Below are 21,054 nucleotides of genomic sequence, written 5' to 3'. Positions count from 1 at the left end.
CTGCCCAAGACCTAGAGCTGCATGGTGGCTGAGGGGGCAGGGCTTCCCCCGCTGGCCAGCTGGCTGGGAGTGGGGGGAAGCCTGTAAAACTGGGGGATCCCCCGCTGGGACCTAGGGATTGGGAAGCCTAGCTTTGGGTCAGCCATAGCTCTGGCAGAGGTTGTCCTTGAAAGGGCAGCTGCTGTAAAAGGCTCTCTCAGCCCCTCCCACCTCACAGCGTGTCTGTTGTGGGGGACGAAGATAAAGGAGATTGTGAGCCACTCTGAGATTCGGAGTGGAGGGCAGAATATAAATCCAATATCTTCTTATTCTGTAGGAAAATGCGAGCAACATTCAAGATCACAGAATAGCTCTTTCCCAATCCATGAACATGTGACAAAGAGGAAGAAACAAGCAATGCCTTGTAAATCAAACACTCAGCCTACTGCAGAAAATTTTTATGCAAAAATAGACCAAAGTAGCATGCTACATTGTCACACTGATGGCCTCGTAACTGATGAGACTGGTAATCAGATAGATCCAAATGTTGTTTCACACACTGACCCATTGCATCAATCTGAGAATAAATCTGCTCAGACACAGAAAGCGTATTTTATAAGTGACCAAAACTCAGAAGAAACTGTATATGACGCTGACATGGAATTAACAGCTAGTGAACTAGGTGAGATACTCACAGTTAAATCAAAAGCTAAAGGCAAGAATGGTCATCAACTCAAAGTGGGTAACATTTCAACAAATTTGAGAACAACAAGCATAGAAAAAAAGACTGAGAAAAATAACAATAAACCTAAAAAAGGTGATAGAAAAGTTCCAGGTAACAAAAAGTTTAAAAATATCAGTACTGTGGAATCTCTACAATCTCAGCCACAGAAAAATGAATCATTTCAAAGGAGAAGTTATCAAGAAATGAATTTGGAGAGCACAAATAAAAGCGCAGCTGGGCAACATCCCACATGTAACAAAGAAAATGATGTACAGATATATCCTATGAGATTTCCAGACTTAAACTGTCGACAGATTACTAATCTGATACCAAAAGAAAAACGAAAAACCAGTGTTTCTAAAATAGTAGAGAATCCAAACAACCAAGCCCCAGAAGAAGACTTCAATGCATCTGGCAACAAAGTGCCATTAGGAGATTACTGTACTGAAAGATCACCTTCTGTAGAAAATTGTTTTGTTGATACAGCTTCAAAACAATATTTATTAAATGAAGATACTACTAAGCAGACAATGAAAAATATTACCTGTCGTGCTACATATAAAATAAACCAATTAAATTACTGTGAAATAGAAAATGGCCAAGATTTAAGAAGAAATTTGAAAGAACTTGGATCAAATGAATGCAGACCTGACTGCCAGAAAAATCAAGGTAAAAACATCATGAAAAGTAGGAACAACAGCAGAGAAGTTAATCTCCATTGCAATCTAACAGCAGAAATAACTACTCATACATTAGATGTTCTGTCAACCAAACAAGTAAATGAAGTACTTTCACAGGATAATAAAAGGAAAATTTTTGCAAAAGCTAGCAGAAAAACGTGTATTATACCCAGAGATTCTCTTAAGCAGAAAAAAATTGTGAAACAGAACTTACATGACGAAAATGTTCCACATGTTGATATCACCTACAAGAAAGCTGAAAAGGTACAGAAGACTTTAGATGTTCACAGTGTTACCCCCACATGCTCCTTAAAGGAGGCTGAATCTGGTGATGACACGTTCAAAAGGATAGATTCTATACAAAAGCCAAGAAGAAAAACCTACGTTGTTTGTTCAAGTAATCAAGATAAAAGCAAAGAATGCATTATTTCTAACAGTGCTGAGACAGCCACTGAGGTACACAACATTCATAAAACCATTTCATTTCAGAAGAACGCAGAAGATTTTCAAAGAACAAATCAAGAAAAAAATGAGCGTACTCCTACAGAAAAAAGAGATGTAACTTGTAAGGAGTCTTGCAAAATACCAGACTTTGGTACGTGTGGTCGTGTTACAGCTTCTTCTTTAAGTCATTTCATTTACCGCTATTTAAGCTAGGCCCAGTCCAAGATCTTGTTATTTCAGTAGGACTGGCAGGTAAATAGGACTGTTTCAGTGAAGGGAAGGAAATGGGTGACCCACACAGTCTCTTAGATGTCAATCCCCTGTGGGTGATCTATACATTCTCCATGTACTCTTGATGCCCATACAGGGCCAGCTCTGCCGCTAGGCAAACTAGGTGATTCCCTAGAGTGCCAACCTTCTGGGGGCACCAAATTGAGCACCCCATGTGACTCGGTGACCTTATCATCCGGGGGGGGGGGCGGGCACCAGAAGTTAGCCTCTCCTAAGCTGCCAGACAGTCTAGGGCCAGCCCTGTGCCCATATTACTTGAATCTGAAGGGACCACTCCCCACCTCCTATTCAGTGCAAATCTGTAGTACCAGGCACGAACCAGATTTCAGGTTACACAGCTATTTTTAATAAACAAACTCAGAGAAAACATTCACAAGTGAACATTTTCGTCCTCAGAGAGGCTAAGCAGCTGTTTGTAGGGTGGGAGGAGGCAAATTGATTTTAGTCACTCCCTCATCCCCTTCAGTAGCGGAGCAGATCTAAAAGAGGTGGCTATATCTGGAAATCATTTTAATTCCATTCACTTTAAGCCATTCAGCATGGGAGATCTATAATATTCATTCTTTAAAAGTAATTCACCTGACTTCAATTCAAATTTAATTACGGTGCAATCCTAAACAGACTCCAATGGATATAAAAGGGTATAATGTGTTTAGGATTGCACTGTCCATGTTAGAACTGTGGTACATATTTGGAAAAGTTTAACTGTCAGAATTTTAAAAAGTTTATTAATAATTCAGTAATTAGTTATTATTAATAATTCATTGTATTCACAGGTAATAAAGCTCTGGAAGATTTGACAAATATTAGTATACTTTGCCTTCCAAAATCCAAGAAAGGCTTAGAAGAAAATTTCATACCAGCTACTAGACGAAGGCGAACTACTGTTTGTTACCGAGAACCCAAAATGAACACGTTAGTGTTTATTAAATATATTTTTCCCATTAGAATAAAATAAACTACGCTGCTGTAACCATCCAGCCTCCATTTTGTTGGCATCAGTCTTCAGCTTTTAGGTCTGTGACCACCCACTTGTTCTGCCAAACTAAAGAAGGTCTAGCAGGTATCACCTGGGAGTTTTTTTTTCCCCAGCGGTATGTGCAAGACAAAGAAGGAGAACAAGGCCGTAGAATTGGCGGGAATTGGCCAGTTTAAATGACTAAATTTGAGTCATGAAGTATGGATAACTATTTCAGCTGCAGAAAGGTGTAAATCCTGGAATGAAGGAGAAGCCTGGAGAGAAGTAACCCAGCCATTGGGTACAATACTCCGCTGTCATGTGGCAGGGTTGCCAGCCTCCAGGTGGGACCAAGGTTTCCCCCTGGAATTACAGCTCATCTCCAGGCTACAGAGATCAGTTCCTCTGGAGAAAATAGATGCTCTGGGGAGTGAGCTCTAAGGCAGGGGTGGCCAAACTGAGGCCCAAAGTGGCTAGGAGAATGCATTTAAAGTTAAAGTTGCTTTCATTTTACCTCTCTCTCCCTCCATTTTCCTTCCTTCTTGCAGCTCTCAGACACCTGATGTTTATTCTATGTGGCTCTTACATTAAGCAAGTTTGGTCACCCCTGCTCTAAGGCATTGTACCCCACTGAGCTCTCTATCCTCCCCAGGCTCCATTCCCAAATCTTAAGGAGTTTCACAACCTGGATCCGGCAAACACAGCGCCCCCCCCCCCATTGCCCCCCAATGGCCAGGAGGGACCTGGAAACCATGCCCAATGGCTTCAGCTTCTAACTTTATGAATTTTGGTCCCAAAGTTAACACCCAAATTATCTCTAACTCCTTCCCTTTCCTGCTATCCTTATTTGGAAAGCCTTCTACCATAAAAGCCCTTTTGGCCTCTTCTTGAGCATGCCTTGTTCTCTCATCAAGGTCTTCCCCTTCCCCAATCAAACTCGCATCTCTTTTCATCTGAGCTTCCCCTGCAAGTGAAATTCCTGGCCCCAGTTAACAAGAGTGGCTTGCCATTCCATTTCCATCTTGTGCTCAGCTGGATCAGACTAGCTAGACTGAAGTCCAGTAGCACCTTAGAGACCAACAAGGTTTTCAGGATATGCCCTGACTTGGGTAGCTCAGGCAAGCCCGATCTCAGAAGCTAAGTAGGGTCGACTCTGGCAGGCACTTGGATGAGAGACCTCCTTGGAACACCAGCAGTCGAGAGGGCAGGGGCAGGCTTTATTCAGCCACCTCTCTGAATATCCTCCAGGCCGCCAGTAAGGGGTCAGTCACCAGAGGTCGCTGTGGCTTCCAGGTGCACACACACACTCGTGCACATTTTAAAAAATACAAAAAATAAAATCCAGGATATCAGCTTTTGAGAGTCAATATATACATATATACATTTTAAATCCTCTTTTAGTGGCTGAAATGCTTTACTGTTTTGATGTTCACTGCTTCGGAGACTCTATTTGGGTGGAAGAGTGGCACAGAAACGTTTTTAATAATAAAGTACAGTTCAAAAAAATTGTAGGACATTATATTGCATGCATTATATGCTTTGAGTGGCCTGAGCAACTTCGGGATATTTCTGTCCATGAATATTTCTGTTACAAATTTAGTTAGTTTTGATATTTACCAATACAGTTTGCATTCCGTAAACACTCTGCAGTTCTAACATGAACGGCATTGGTGATTTACTCCTTTTTTCTCCTCCCAGCAAACTGAGGAGAGGAGATGAATTCACAGATACTGGATTTCTTCACTCTGCAGTCTCCAAAGTCAACATTAAGCAAAGTTTTAAAAGCAAATCAAGGTTACTATAAAGAGGATGCACCGAAAAGCTACTGGTTTGAATGGTTTACTTCTCAAACAGTTTATATAACTGCGAAGTGTTCTTCCATAATGTATTTTATTAACTTCATGTTCATTTGAAATCCCCGTTGTTCTGCACTCTTTTGCTGTATTAGAAATGAAAGAAACGAGCAAGATTTAAGTCTACACAGTCCAAACCATTTTGTTATGAATCTTTGTGGGTAAGTTTAAATATCTGAAAGATTGCATAGTAAATTCTAACTTAAAATGAGTTAAATTGAGTATTGTTAAGTTCTGTATAAGAAAAAGTGATCCACATTATTGAAATTTAATAATAAAGATTTTTAGGGGGATCATCAAAGAGAAGGGTTTTTTGTTCTTGGGCAAACATAGTCAACCCAAACTCATCCTGGGTTATAGCTGCTGTGGTGGAAGAAGAGACTTCAGCACATCAAAGCCAAAGGAAAGCAGAAGAAGGAACACTGCAACTCATCATGCAGCAAAGAAAAAACATGCAATTTCCAAAGTTCCCACTTTTAAAGAGGAAGGGGATGCCTCATCCTTCCTAAGACAAACATGTGAGCACCAGAGGCTAAAAAAATGTGAGCTAGCTCACACTAACTCAGCTTAGAGGGAACACTGCTTACCAGATGTCCTGTTTTTAAAGGACATGTCCTTTTGTGTGTGTGCGTCTGCCCTCTTTGGGGCTCTTTCTTTAAAAAAAACCTGATGCAAATGACCTTTTGGGGTTGGAAAGCTAGGAATATTCCTAGTTACTAGCAGTTATCACAGGAGCATTAAAAATGAAATCTGTCATAGTGATCCCTTGTTTGAAGTAGTCCGCTGGGAAATATGTCTTCTTTTTTTTGCTTTTCAAAATATGGTAACCCTACATTGTACTTCACTGAGATCGCTCTAGGCATCTTCCCAGTCTAGAGTTGAAGTAACATCACACTGTTGGCTGCTGGCCCCCTCTCATGTCCCCCCAGCTCCTGCCACCAAGGCCAGCCCTAGACTGTCTGGCACCATAGGCAAGGCTAACTTCTGACCCCGGCCTGCACTGATAATGTCACTGAATAGGGCTGCCAATCCCCCGGGCCGGGCGGGGGTTCTCCCGCCCTGGAGGTTCCCAACCTGCTGGCTCACATTGGGCTGGCAGGGGGAACCTTTCCCGACATCGCCAGTGCAATTATGTCACCCAGAAGTGATGTCATCGCACGGGTGATGCTGCGCACCAACTGCTTGAGGTGTTTCCAGGAAAACTGTATGGTTTCCCCAGATGCCCTAACAATTTGGGAGGGAAAACTCTATGGTACAATAGGTACCATAAAGTTTTCCCCTCCCAAATCGTTAGAACGTCCAAGAAAACCATAGAATTTCCCCAGAAATGTCTAGAGTGTGTAGGGGGGATATCACTGGTGTGATGATGTCACTTCTGGATGATGTCATCACACCGGGCGGGCAATGAGCACATGAAAAAAGTCCCCCACTGGAGGCCATGGGGGACTTGGCAACCCTATCACTGAGTCACATGGGGGCACCCAATCTGGTGCCCCCAGAAGGCTGGCGCCCTAAGTGGTTGCCTAGTTGCAGGGCCAGCAGTATGTAGGATGGCACTTTAAACAATACCCTCCCCCCATTACTTTCTCAACTCCCGCGGTTGCCAGCATCCCTCCCGGTGTGAGGTGGGTTAGCCAGAGACTGTGTTTGGCCCAAGGTCACCTCCCCTGGCTGAAGAGAGCAGGTGGGAGCAGAAACAGGTGGAAAAGGACAGGCTCCAGGGCAGGGGAGTCAAACTCATTTGTTATGACGGCTGGATCTAACATAAATGAGACCTTGTTGGGCTGGATTATGTCAGGCCAGGCCATGTGTGTACCTACTTAAGATTAGGCAGCAGAGATATAAATTTTATAAAGAACACAGACAAACACAAATATACACTTTTAAAAAACTTAAAACATACTTAAAACGTTAGCACTCATTGGTCTTAAAGATGCTTTCTTTGTATTTCTCCCATGGGATACAGGGAACTGGGCAAAGGAAGCTCTGGCTCTTTCCTTCCATCCCCAGGGGACTAAGGGGAGGAGCCTCAGCCAACAGAAGGAAGAGAGTCTTGGCTCAATAGGTCTTCTGTGCAATTGAGAGAGCCTGGCAAAGAAAACTATTCCTCCCCACTTCCTCCCCCAAGGGAGGAGCCTCAGCCAATGGAGAAAATAGAGACTTTGCTCTGTAGCTCCTGTGCGATTGAGCAAGCCTGGCAAAGCAAGCTGTTATGCAGAAGGAAGCAAGAGAGAGGGAGAAGGAAACAGATGACAGCCAGTTACTCGGGGGGGGGGGGGCTGATAGGAGTCTTCTGGGGGCCTGATTCAGCCCCCAAACTGCATGTTTGACACCCCTGTTCTAGGGATTCCCCAAGTCTCTGTGGCAATTCGAGAAATTCCTAGTGTGCCACACAACACTGATTTCTGGAGTCTTTATCTCAATGTTTCAGGGAGGGGTTGCCTGCCAAGGTCACCCAGCAAGCTTTCAAAGCAGAGTGAAGATTCACAACTGGGTATCCCCAACCACCACCCCATACTTAAAAATCACCTTAGCGTGCAGAAATATTTGCTGGCAAAGAAAGACAGACACAACCATGCACCTTTAACGTAGTGGAGAACGGGACGGCCGAGAAGCACATGACCAACTGCCACAAAATCAGTTGCAAGACAGGAAAAGATCGGCGAAACCCCACTTTAACCCCCGTTAAGTCGGATTTCTATTAATACTAATCAGGCACACAAAATAAGCCACCTTCAATCCCATTCCAATGCACTTTCCAGCTGGATTTTGCCCATTCCCACAGTAAAATCCAGTTGGAAAGTGTACTGAAAGTGATTTAGTGCGAACGGAGCAAATCCTTTCAGGACGCCCAGGGCAGGAGGTAGCTTTTATTCACTCGCTCAGTTGGAGGAACAGAGCGTTTTTGCAAAAATGCAAAACTTGGAACAGTGCGCCGCGGGTTACGCAAGACACGATGGCCGGAGCAGCTGGGAGACGCTTTTGCAACGCGACCTGGAGCCCTCGGACAAGCCTGTCGCTTGTGATCCGGGCAGCCTTTAAATCCAGCGCCTCCCTCCCCGGTCTAGGCGCCGCCTCCGAGCCCCACCCGTCTGCTCTTCCCGGAGAGGTGGGAGACTCCGCTGTCTGTGACTTCTCGGCCGCTCCCACCCCTTCCCAGGCTGGCTCCCTCCGGCAGATCGCTTGCATCCAACTCGCGGGGCCTGCAAAATGTCGCTCGCGGCAACGGCGCCAGGAGGCGGCGGCCCCAAGAGCGCTTCAGACGAGCTGGTTTTCTACGTGAACGGTAGAAGGGTAAGTGGGAATTGGAGGCTCCTCGGGGCGTGCACGTCTCTCGTCCTCCTCTTGCCTGGGGTGGGGGTCGCCTGCCATCGCACTCGCTAAATAATGCACTTTCAGGCTGCTTTCAATGCACTTTCCAACTGGATGTTGCCAGCTAGAATCCCCACCTGGGGATTGGCAACCTTAATTCCTGCTTCTCTAGGGCTCTTGCATTTTGAAAAGCAAATAAGAAGGGATTTCCCAGCTGACGACTTCAAACAAGTGATCGCTATGATAAAGCCCGTTTTAAATAGCCCTACCATTTAAGCTGTGATTATTGCTGCCCACTGGGAATATTCCTGACTTTCCAACCCCAAAAGAGGACATTTGCATCTGTTTGTTTAAAAAAGCAAAGAGCCCAAAAGAGAACGAACACACCCACAAAATATAATAAATAGAATGAATAAATAAATGAAAAAGAGGACAGACATGCCCTCTCTCTCGTCAGGGTATCCTAGCCTCTCTGATTCCATGCCCAGGATTTTGTTTACAGCCACAAATAGCAGCATAGCTATTTTCTTACAGTGAAACTCTCTCCTCTCCCTGGGTTCTGTTACGTCGCAACAAGCGATGGTGCATGCGGAGTAATAAAGGAGCCTCCTTGCATGAAGAGCAAGTTGAAGTGATGTGGGATCTTGCAGACTAGTAGCAACATGCCGCTGGACTTCTGGTTGCCTTCCAGGAGACTTCCAGGCGAGTCTCCTTTCTGCAGAGCCTTCTTAAAATGTAGACTTTGCTGTCAGAGGATGTAGTGATGGGCACCTTGAAAAGGGAATTAACGGAGAATAAGTTTGTCAATGGCTATTAGCCATGGTGACTTGTGGGGAGCCTCCACGTTTAGAGGCACAAGTCCTCTGGATCTGAGTGTTGCCTCCTGGCTCTGGGAGAGAGGTTTTATACATCTCTGATGATAACTTTTTAACATTTCAGGCAGAAGGATGCCTTTTAAAATGTCTTGGCTAAAAGTACTTTCTTGCGTACGCACAACTAAACTTTCCTCGTGCAGTGAAGATTCTTGCACTGTGGTGGAAGCTGTTGCTGAAGTGTCTTTTCAAAAATCAGCATAGCCAATCAGATCTCCAAGGGCCAGTCAGAAGCTCCTCTGAGCAGAAGTTCCACCTGGCTCTGCGCACTTAGCAAAAACACTTGGTGGGGCCAGAAAAGGTGCTGGGCGGGTGCTGTGGTACCCACGGACAGCATGTTGGAGACACTTGGTGTACTTTGAGCAAGTCATCCCATCTGCTTCTCTTAGAATTAACCGGGGCTTTTTTGTAGCAGGAACTCCTTTGCATATTAGGCCATGCCCCTTTGATGTAGCCAATCCTCTGGGAGCTTACAGGGCCTACTGTAAACTCTTGGAGGATTGGCTGCATCAGGGGTGTGTGGCCTAATATGCAAAGGAGTTCCTGCTACAGAAAAAGCCTAGGAATTAACTGAATATACTGCTCTAAAAGAACTGTCTTGGCCAGTTATAGAAGATTTGCATAGCAAATGTTGAAAGGAGGTGATAAAAGAATCAATGATTAACTCAGAGACTACTCTTGATTCGTTTTTCGCTTTCCACTTCAGGTTGTAGAGAAGAATGCAGACCCTGAGCAGATGACGCTGTCTTATTTGAGGAAAAGACGTATCCTCTTTTGTTATTTCAAAGATTTTATTTGGTTTGGAAGAACTCAGAGATAAAGAAAGAAAAATAATAAGTTAGAAATAACAAAATATGAACATGGATAATAATACAATCTTCTGAAAGATCAGTAGCACCTACCATTGTTGTAGGATACTGTTTTACATGTTTTTACTTATGATGTATTGTGTATTTTTATGTTATGGCTTATGAATACTGGTCTTTTATGATCTGTCAGTGTAATCCGCCCTCAGCCTGCTTCGGCGGGGAGGGCAGGATATAAGTCAAATAAATAAATAAATAAGATATCCCCCTTCTATATTGGCAGTTTCAACGCAGCTCATCGAAAATTCTTAACAGTGCATTTAATTATTGTCATAATATTACAAATCCAGCCTTCTAACACTTTAATTTTTCTTAAACTTAATATGATAGCATTATTTCTTTAGTTCCGTCCAGTAAATACGTTATTATATTCATTTTACATTTCTATCCCACCCTTACTTATAAACACAGAAATCCCCCCTTCTACAGTTACAATCACAGCACGTAGATAACACTGACAATGCATTCAATTATTGTCATGAGGATACAGATCCTATCTTGTTAACACTTTAATTTCTCTTCAATCCAGAAGACATATCCTCTTTTAAAATATATGTCTGGCTGAGGCGTCTCCCTTGGGGAGGAAGGGGGAAGAGGGAGAGCTTGCTCTGCCAGGCTCTCTCAATCACACAGAAGAACTACTGAGCCAAGCCCTGTTGATTGAGGTTCCTCTTCCACTTCATCTCCTGGGGAGGGAGGGAAAAGAGTCAGGGCTTCCTTTGCCTTGTTCCCTTGATCCCACAGGAGAGATACCCAAAATAGCACCTTTTTATAAAGGACACAGAGGTGCTTTTTTTAAAGCACCTTAAAGGGGAAAAAAAGCACCTCTGTATCCTTTATAAAGTTTATATCTCTACTTCCTAACATTACATTTTATGACACACATGGCCTGGCCCAACAGGGTCTCATTTATGTCCGATCTTTCCCTTATAACACATGAGTTTGGCACCCCTGTTTTAGGGAGAGTTCAGTTTGATTTGATTTAGAACCCACTGGTTTGTCACACTGAATATAGTTGCTGAGTTGATCCTAGGCACTTAACTTGTTATTCCAGTTTTGTCTCAAAATACCTTCCTCATGTTATTTGCCAATTTGTTGTTCAGCCCCCGTCTATAAGTTTGAATAATTTTCGGCCACTTCATTTTATCTGAAGAAGTGTGCATGCGCACAAAAGCTTTGTACCATGAATACAATTTTGTTGGCCTTAAAGGTGTCACTGGACTCAAGCTTTAATTTACATCCATTTAATTTACATCCATTTAGGTGCCTCCACATTTCAAATGATTCGGTCTGTGGTGCTAGAAATGACAATGCCATTTTATTTAACATAAGTAATTTTTGCCAGCGTTCCAGTTAAAGTCTATGAGGAATAGCACGTTTATACTTTGCTGCTAAATGTGTGCCTTTGGAGAGATCGCTTGAGATGGTAATGTTGGAAGTCTAGGTTGGAAAGGTGCCAGTAATGCACCAACACCAGTCATACGCCCTTAACACCAGTCCTTTCAGTTCGTCTCACGGGTACCAAGTACGGCTGCGGTGGAGGCGGTTGCGGTGCATGCACGGTGATGATCTCAAGATATGAGCCAGTTGCGAAGAAGATCATGTATCCTTCTGCGGACGATGGCAAACTGTGTGATACAATTATCTTTCTCAAATCCAGGGGTGGAATTCTAGCAGGAGCTCCTTTGCATATTAGGCCACACACCCCTGATGTAGCCAATCCTCCAAGAGCTTACAAAAAAGAGCCTTGTAAACCCTTGGAGGATTGGCTACATCAGGGAGGTGTGGCCTAATATGCAAAGGAGCTTCTGCTAGAATTCCACCCCTGCTCAAATCTGTTGGCAAAGTAGTGTGCTGTTTCTATAGCTAGATAAGAAAGATGGGTTCCCTCCATTCTGTTGCACTCTCACGGATGAGGAGGTGTGGCTATGAGGGAAAAAAAGCATCTTTGATCCTCAGTTAGGGCTGACCAGAAGCCAGCCTTGATCTTCGCGGAGATGTGGTACCAGCACGGTGGCGGAAAGTGCTGCTATATTGCAGCTGACTTCTGGCAACCCAGTAAGGTTTTCAAGGCAAGAGGTAAATGGAAGAGGGCTTGCTGTTGCCTGCCTCTACATAACAACCCTGTGTTGGAAATAGCAGATGCGACACCCCAGTGTCTCAGCCTCCAGAAGCAAGTGACCACAGAGTTGCAAGCAGATGGGCAGAAACTAAGCATCTTCCGGTTTATTGTCCCTGAATCCCTTTGAAGCGTAGATCAACACTCTTTAGTAGGGTTGCCAAGTCCAATTCAAGAAATATCTGGGGACTTTGGGGGGTGGAGCCAGGAGACTTTGGGGGTGGAGCCAGGTTGTGACCAGCATCATTGAACTCCAAAAGGAGTTCTGGCCATCACATTTAAAGGGACTGTACTCCTTTTAAGTGCCTTCACTCCATTGGAGATAAGGAAGGATAAGGGCACCTTCTTTGGGGACATAGAATTGGACCCCCTGGCCTAATCCTTTTGAAACTTGGAGGGTATTTGGAGGAGAGGCGCTGGATGCTATGTTTAAAATTTTGTGCCCCTAACTAAAAAAAAACAGCCCTCCCCCAGCCCCAGATACTCATGTATCAATTCTCCGTTATTCCCTATGGGAATCAGCCTCCATAGGGAATAATGGATTGCCCAGCAGACACTTCCCTCCCCCCCACCTTTCTGATGAAGGGGGTTTGCCATGGCCTGTTGGAAGTAATTTCCTTCCATCTCCCTCATTCTTATGTCTCCCACACACACAAGATGGAGGTGCAGGATTCCTCTCTGCAGCCACACCCATCTATTTTTATGTATTTATTCACGGGATTTCCATCCCGCCCAGGGAAGTTAAGGGTGGGTTGCAAGCAGAATAAGCAGATAGGTGCTTTGTTTTGTTTTTAATTATGTCATATGCCAACCCTCAAATTAAGTGACTGTCAGCATTCGTCAGTCCATGAAACCTTCTCTGAGTTTTTAGATATTAACAAAATATGTGTGTGTGTGTGGGGGGGGAGGATTGTCAGTGTCCTCATGTAGATGTGGAAGTCTTCCAAATTCAGGATAATGTACTCAGAATTATAGCAATCCATTCATAACTGTAATCAACACTCCCTCTAAGCTGCAGAGTCTTGTGAGCAAAAATTCTACTTTGTGAGCTACTGGCATTGAAGTTGTGAGCTCCTGCATCAATTAGTGTGCTCTGGGGCCATTTTTCCTGAGCTAAGACAAAAATGTGCGAGCCAGAGGCTAAAAAACCTATGAGCTAGCTCACGCTAACTCAGCTTAGAGGGAAGTAGGAGTCCAGTAGCACTTTTAAGAGAAAGAAAGTTTTATTCAGAATGTTCCCTTGTCTGAAGAAGTGTGCCTGCACATGAAAGCTTACGTTCTGAATAAAACTTCGTTGGTCTTCAAGGTGCTGCTGGACTCCTACTTTGTTCTGTTGACTCAGACCTACACGGCTGCCCACCTGGATCTATCAGCTTAGAGGGGGGACAGTCATGCTCCCTCTAAGCTGCGGAGTCTTGAGAGCAAAAATTCTATTTTGTGAGCTGCTGGCATTAAAGTTGTGAGCTCCTGCATACGTTAGTTTGCTCTGGGGCCCTTATTCCTGACCTTAGACAGAAAAGTATGAGCCAGGGGCTTAAAAAACCTGTGAGCTAGCTCATGCTTAGAGGGAACACCGACTGTAATACATCATTTTTGTTTGTTTTTGCCATCCAGTCACAGCCGATTTAGGGTGACCCCGTGGGGTTTCCAAGGCAAGAGACTTTCAGCGGTGGTGTTGCCATTGCCTGCCCCTGCATAGCGACCCTGGACTTCCTTGGTGGTCTCCCATCCAAATGCTGACCAGGGCTGTCTGTGTTTGGCTTCTGAGAGATATTATGAGATTGGGCTAGCCTGGATAATCTAAGTCAGAGTGTGAGAGATAAACAAATATGTGTGATAAATGCTAAATATATTCTCCTTTACGACCCAAGTCATTATTCCGCCAACGCATGCTTGCTTCCCTTATGTTCGCTGTACGGCTGTGCCGTCATCACCGTGGAAGGAATTGGAAGCACCAAAACCAGGATTCATCCAGTTCAGGTAAATATATGCAGGGTGATTGTATAAATAAGAGTTTTATTTATTCGCTTTGGATAATTGTCTGCTGCCTCTTCAGAATCCTGTTTGAGGTGGCTTACAGCAGGGGTCCCCAACTCCTGGGCCGTGGACCAGTACCAGTCCGTGGCCAGTTAGCAACTGGGCTGTGAGTTGTATAATTATTTCATTATATATTACAATGTAATAATAATAATTATAATAATACGCTGGATATATATCCTGCCCTCCACTCCAAATCTCAGAGTCTCAGAGCGGCTTACAAACTCCTTTATCTTCCTCCCCCACAACAGACACCCTGTGAGGTAGGTGGGCTTGAGAGAACTCTCCCAGAAGCTGCCCTTTCAAGAACAACTCTGCGAGAGCTGTGCCTGACCCAAGGCCGTTCCAGCAGCTGCAAGTGGAGGAGAGGGGAATCAAACCCGGTTCTTCCAGATAAGAGCCCGCACACAAGCACCTCACCAAACTAATAAAAATAAAGTACATAATTGTGTCATCCCGAAACTATCACACACACACCCAGTCCGTGGAAAAATTGTCTTCCACAAAACCAGTCCCTGGTGCCAAAAAGGCTGGGGACTGCTGGCTTACAGTTCTTACAACACATAACAATATAAGCGCCTAAAGGTAATAGGCCAACTGAGTCCATTGCTGTCCCAAGCCTGGGGGACAAATTGAAATGGGTCTAGATAATTCTACTCTAAGACCTCCTGGAAATTTGTAGTTGTCACTCACTTAACCATCTTATTCTCTTCAGGAGGGGTCTGGCAGGCACCTCTTTCAAAGCGGTCAGTGCTCCCTCCTGCAAAGAGCTATTTAGTACCTCCAGTCAACTAACCATTCATGTACATTCCACTAACTAGTAATGCTATTGAGATTTATTTGCAAAATGCAGCCCTCTGCCCCGCAGTGCGGCTTTGGACTCCATTCCCAGCTGTTTTTTTTGGGGTGGGGGGTGTTTAACTCTTGCTGTGTGTTTTTATTACTGTTATAATCAGGGCTTTTTTAGTAGAAAAAGCCCAGCAGGAACTCATTTGCCTATTAGGCCACACACCCCTGATGGCAAGCCAGCCGGAACTGTGTTCCTGCTGAAAAAAAAAGCCCTAGTTGTAATTAATTTTTATGTTTGTGAGCTACTTAGGACAGTCTTTGGATCTGAGGGACAGCATTAAGTAGACAAATGGGGCCCAGAGTAGGAGACGGTTCTACTTTCATAAACAAGTATCTTTTGTTTGGGAGCAGTTTCATCATTGTTACATTTCCTGTGTTAAATGTTTCATCATTTCTACTTACTAATTATTGCTTTTAATATACCAAAATTTAAAGGAAAATCTATTATAGATTTCACAGTAAAGAACATATTTCACAGTAAATAATCATGTACTGTATATCTCACAATAAAGAACAGGTTGTTTTTATTCAAAAACCAGTTTCTTATCCTTTCATCACATTCAAAGCTCGCTGCTTCTACAGCTTTAGAAGTTTTCTTGAATGTCTTCAGTATAGCTTTTTGGCTTCATTTTTGTATGAGTTACTGGGGAGTAACTTGAAGCTATAGTTTAGTAAATTTTAGTTTATTTGATTTATATCCCACTCTCCCTGCTGAAGCAGGCTCAGGGCGGCTCACAAGCATAATAGAATAACAATCAAGCAGTTAAATTAAACATTACAATAAACAATTTAAAACAGTTGAAACGAATTGGTGCTAATTCCATATGATTTAGGATGGCATTCAGTGTTCTTGGACATCCAGGCCCAAGTTTGGTTATGTTACCATATCAAGGCAGGGTCAGCGTTTACAGCTTCCATCCCAGAATCTAGCCACCCATGTTTTATAATAACATCACAAGATAAGTATTGTCCCCGCGACAGGTGCTTTTGGAAAATAGGTACCAGTTTATGCAAGCAGTTAACCAAATCCACTATGGCTCACTTTATAATAATATTTATTTAATTACGATCTTTTTTTTTTTTTTTAAATCTGAACAAGAGAGTTTAGTTACCCTGCAGCAGTTTTTACATTGTTCCAGGAACGGATAGCGAAAAGCCATGGCTCTCAGTGTGGTTTCTGCACCCCGGGAATGGTGATGTCCATCTATGCTTTACTGCGCAACGAGATGGAGCCCTCAACAGAACAAATCACTGAAGCGCTTGCAGGTAAATGCTGTGAAAAGACTGAGAAGAGAAATCCGTTCTTTATATTTTCTTCTATTAAGAGTGACAGTTTTATTTATATTGTTTAATTAGGGAATTTGTGTCGCTGCACTGGCTACAGGCCCATTATAGATGGCTGTAAAACCTTCTGTAGGGTAAGTATTTCCACTGGAGGGTGACAAAATGGCGTTCCTGAGGGCCGGTTTTGGAAGCGGCCTAGTCATGAGGAGATGTAGTAAAGCATTAATACCAAGCACTTCTCAGCTCAAAAATGGTCATTGCTGTAATGATACTTAAATGGTTTTATGTTTCAGGAATCGTTTTGCTGCCAAAATAAGGAAAACAAGGGCTGTTGCTTGGATGAAGAAGATAGTATACCTTTGTTACCTAACAAGGAAAGGAAGGTGAATTACAGATTAATATATTCCTTCTCTCTTCAGATTAATATATTCCTTCTCTCTTTTAGCTTTCAGCTCACACATTTTTGTCTTAGCTCAGGAAGGATGACCCCAGAGCACAGTCATTTATGCAGTAGCTCAGAACTTTAATGCCAGTAGCTCACAAAGTAGAATTTTTGCTCACAAGACTCTGCAGCTTAGAGGGAACACTGGTCTGCATCCATTGTTTCATAAGCGTAGGACTTCTCCACATTCTCATTCTTGCTTGTGTGTTCCTGTTGCTTCTGCTAATGTTTTGCTCCCTCTGTCAGGTTAATACTACCTCGCTATTTGTTTGCCATATCTCCTGATTTAAACTGAAGGTTTGTATGCCAGACATAAAACGATGTAATATCGAGTTGGTCACTAGAGGGAGCAAAACACATGCAAAACAGACCCCCTTCCCCAGCAACAGGAACACACAAGCAAGGAAAATGAGAATGTGGAAAAGCCACAGTAATCTTTTAAGCCAGGGGTGTTGAACTCATTTGTTATGAGGGCCAGATCTGACATACATGAGACCTTGTTGGGCCGGACCATGTCATGTTGGGCTGGCCATGTGTGTACCTATTTAAGATTAGGTAGCAGAGATATAAATTATATAAAGAACACAGACAAACTAAAATATATTTAAAAAAAATTAAAACATGCTGAAAACATTAGCACTTTAAGATGCTTTCTTTGTATTTCTCCCATGGGACCCAGGGAACTGGGCAAAAGAAGCTCTGGCTCTTTCCTTCCCCAGGGGACTGGCGGGGGGAGCCTCAGCCAATAGAAGGAAGAGAGTCTTTGCTCAGTAGCTCTGCTGTGCAATTGAGAGAGCCTGGCAAAGCAAACTATTCCTCCCCAAGGGCGGAGCCTCAGCCAATGGAGAAAATAGAGGTTCTGCTTTGTAGCTCCTGTGCGATTGAGCAAGCCTTGCAAAGCAAGCTGTTATGCAGAAGGAAGCAAGAGAGAGGGAGAAGGAAGCAGATGACAGCCAGTTGCTCGGGAGCCTGATAGATGCCCTCCAGGGGCCTGATAGATGCCCTCCAGGGGCCTGATTCAGCCCCCGAACTGCATGCTTGACACCCCCGTTTTAAGTCTTTTGTTTAGAAGGAGGAAGCTGTAAAATCTGTAAATTTGGATTCTTTCAGAATAAAACCAGATTCTTTCTTAGGGAGAGGCTGTGGCTCAGGGGTAAGGCATTTCCTTGGCAGGCAAGAGGTCCAAGGTTCAATTACCAGCATCTCTAGTTGAAAGGATCAGGTAGTAAATGATGGGAAAGACCTCTACCTGAGACCCTGGAGACCTGCTGACAGTCTGAGTAGAAAGTACTGACTTTGAGGGACTAATTCAGGGCTTTTTTGTAGCAGGAACTCCTTTGCATATTAGGCTACACCCTCTAATGTAGCCAATCCTTCTAGAGCTTACAGTAGGCCCTGGAAGAAGAGCCCTGTGGATTGGCTACATCGGGAGCGTGGCCTAATATACAAATGAGTTTCGGCTAAAAAAAAAAAGCCCTGGTCTGATTCAGCATAAGGCAACTTTGTGTACAAAAAAAATAGTGTTGATTTCAGTGGAGTTTCCACACACTTCCACCTAATTTCATGCTTACGAGATTACTTGTTCACAATATTATTTTTCTTCTTTTTAAAGGTTTGCACAACATTGTTTTCTGCAGATGAATTTCAGCCTTTGGATCCCACCCAAGAGCTAATATTTCCTCCAGAACTCATGGTAAAATTCAGTGGCGTTTGTATTGCGTAATGTGTTAAAGTGTAGGGCTCAGTCTCATTATGTGGGGAAATGTGAGGCTGTTATTTAATTCCTTTACACTTAATTAACTCTTTTATACCCTGCCTTTCTCCCCAAGGCAGCTTACATTTCTCCTCTCCTCAACATTTCTCCTCTCCTCAAGGGTGAAATTCTAGCAGGAGCTCCTTTGCATATTAGGCCACACAGCCCTGATGTAGCCAATCCTCCAAGAGCTTACAAAACTCTTTTGTCTTGTAAAAGAGGAGCTGTAAAGGAGCTCCAGCTAGAATTCCACCACTGCGTCTCCTCCATTTTATCCTCACAGCAACCCTGTGAGGTAGGCTAGAAGGAGAGTGTGACTATCCCAAGGTCTCCTAGTGCATTTCCATCGCAACAAGTGGGGATTTGAACCTGGGTCTCCCAGATATTAGTTCATCACTCTTAACCGCTACACTGTGCTGGCTGCTGGTTGAATGGTCCATTTTATTCAATGATGTTGCAGTCTTACCAAGCACATTGCTAAATCTGTAGTTCTAGAGACTAACCCCACTGAACAACATGAAACCTACTTCTGGATAGAACATTTTAGGATCACTCTCTATATGAGTGAGAGCCGGTTGGTGTAGTGGTTAAGTGTGCGGACTCTTACCTGGGAGAACCGGGTTTGATTCCCCACTCCTCCACTTGCAGCTGCTGGAATGGCCTTGGGTCAGCCATAGCTCTTGTAGGAATTGTCCTTGAAAGGGCAGCTTCTGGGAGAGCTCTCTCAGCCCCACCCACCTCACCGCGTGTCTGTTGTGGGGGAAGAAGATAAAGGAGATTGTAAGCCACTCTGAGACTCTGATTCAGAGAGAAGGGCAGGGTATAAGTCTGCGGTCTTTCTTTCTTTCTTTCTTTCTTTCTTTCTTTCTTTCTTTCTTTCTTTCTTTCTTTCTTTCTTTCTTTCTTTCTTTCTTTCTTTCTTTCTTTCTTTCTTTCTTTCTTTCTTTCCAGATTGCAGCATGCCAGACCTTTATAAAAAGCCAGGGAGAAAGTAAGGTAGAGCCTACCAGCTGGTATTTTGGCAGTGATTTTGACCCTTTATGAGCAGTTAGATACATTTCAGCATTTGGTTAATGTGGCTCCCTCGTAGAGCATCTGCTTGGCATGCAGAAGGTCTCAGGTTCAGTCCTCAGCATCTCAACTTGAAGGATCTTTGCCCAGTAGGTGATGGGAAAGGCCTCTGCCTGCCTGAGACCGTGGAGAGCCACTGCCAGTCTGAGTAGACAAGACTGACCTTGACGGACCATGAATCTGATTCAGTATAAGGTAGTTTCATGCGTCCAGTTAGAGCATCTGGACGAAACCGTTTCAAAAGGCTTTGCCTACACAAGCCATTTAGCAGCAGAGTTCTTCAGGATCTATCTATCAGCTTTTTAATCTGATAATACAAAAAGTGAAGCTTGAGTTTGGTCCTCTGAAGTTAAGCAGCAAACCAGACCGAAAACCTGTACAGACTTTTATCTTTTATTGAAAAAAAAAGAAATAGATCTTCATCGTGGTCTCTGTGCAGTCCCACGCATGGGTCTTGCCGCAAGCAACGGATCCATACCTCGGAGTCTCCAATAGCTTGCCTAGAGCGTTTTTTGGCGCGCTCTCCCACTCGCCATGGGGAGCAGGCATTGACTTCACATGCCTGGAGCAAGCAGGAGGCGCCCCTCCCACTCAGTTTCTTCCTTTCTGCCGCCCGGACAACACCTACCTTGCTGCATTCCCTTCTCCTCAGCTTGTCTTCTCCTGTTTGGTATTGTATTCACCTTTTCTCTTTATCTCCATTCTACTCTTTTCGTCCTTATAAAATTTTAAAAAAGCCCTTGTTTCTGCGCTTTCCTTTCTTTCTTTTCTCCCCTCCCTTCCCCTCCCTTGTCCGGAGTGTATGGAAGGGAAAATGACTTTCAAAAAGTGTCAGAGGTGTGGATCTAAAATTCCTACTTCAGACGGACATTCTTACTGTCTTTTCTGCTTGGGTGAAGCTCATTGGGTCGATACGTGCCCACAGGCGTGAAAAAACAGGCGTGAAAAAATCGAGTGGCTAGACTTCAAAGTTTCCTGCTCGAAAAGTCTCTCCGGGCCATGCCCAGCTCTGATTCGCCGCCTCCACCAACCTGAGCGGGAGATTCGGCTGCTCCTCAACCCCTTAAAAAGCATAAGTCCGACAAGAGAGCATCCAAGCACTCTGACACCGGCCATAAGTCTTTGAAGAAGTCTCACCACACCGATCCTTTGGTCTCGGCTTCGAAGAAACCTCGCAATCCGACAAGGTCGACTCCCACAACTTCCCCGAGGGCAACCACTTCGACTACTATTTCAATGGCTATGACATTGGTTTCTACCAACTCAGCTCCGATCCAACCTCTAGTTCCACCAGAGCTTTCAGTGCCTTCCGATGTCATTTCCGACATGCCTCATCTCACATCTCACTCTCCAGCTCCAGTTGAGGTCACCCCTGTTCAATCTCGTTCGCCCTCAGTCCGTAGTGTGATGCCGTTTGACATCCTCGAACCCGACCCGCATTCGGATTCTCTAACTTCCCATCAGGAGCATCATCGGTCCACTACAACCCCCAAATCCTGAGGCTTTCAGCGTGGAGAATT

The 21,054-nt window shown here is 44.1% G+C and overlaps 2 protein-coding genes across 2 annotated transcripts in view; both read left to right on the top strand.

Moving 5' to 3' along the window:
* The first annotated feature begins 1,005 nt into the window (after positions 1–1,005).
* Positions 1,006–4,984, top strand: LOC132585293 (shugoshin 1-like). Its single transcript, XM_060257103.1, has 3 exons — positions 1,006–1,978; positions 2,895–3,033; positions 4,775–4,984. The coding sequence occupies exons 1-3, from the start codon at positions 1,234–1,236 to the stop codon at positions 4,878–4,880; spliced, it is 990 nt and encodes a 329-aa protein (XP_060113086.1). The 5' UTR covers positions 1,006–1,233; the 3' UTR covers positions 4,881–4,984.
* Positions 4,985–8,111: 3,127 nt separating this feature from the next.
* The window catches only part of LOC132585291 (aldehyde oxidase-like), a 71,879-nt gene continuing 58,936 nt past the window's right edge, over positions 8,112–21,054 (top strand). The window contains exons 1-8 of the mRNA XM_060257097.1: positions 8,112–8,223; positions 9,820–9,877; positions 11,486–11,582; positions 13,970–14,078; positions 16,124–16,250; positions 16,341–16,402; positions 16,562–16,651; positions 18,323–18,403. Of these exons, the coding sequence (XP_060113080.1) occupies positions 8,140–8,223; positions 9,820–9,877; positions 11,486–11,582; positions 13,970–14,078; positions 16,124–16,250; positions 16,341–16,402; positions 16,562–16,651; positions 18,323–18,403 (708 nt within the window). The 5' untranslated portion in view covers positions 8,112–8,139. The remainder of the gene's footprint in view (positions 8,224–9,819; positions 9,878–11,485; positions 11,583–13,969; positions 14,079–16,123; positions 16,251–16,340; positions 16,403–16,561; positions 16,652–18,322; positions 18,404–21,054) is intronic.

Source organism: Heteronotia binoei, chromosome 16 (assembly GCF_032191835.1).
Source record: "Heteronotia binoei isolate CCM8104 ecotype False Entrance Well chromosome 16, APGP_CSIRO_Hbin_v1, whole genome shotgun sequence".
NCBI classification, from domain to species: domain Eukaryota; kingdom Metazoa; phylum Chordata; class Lepidosauria; order Squamata; family Gekkonidae; genus Heteronotia; species Heteronotia binoei.
This window is presented reverse-complemented; position numbering and strand designations above follow the sequence as displayed.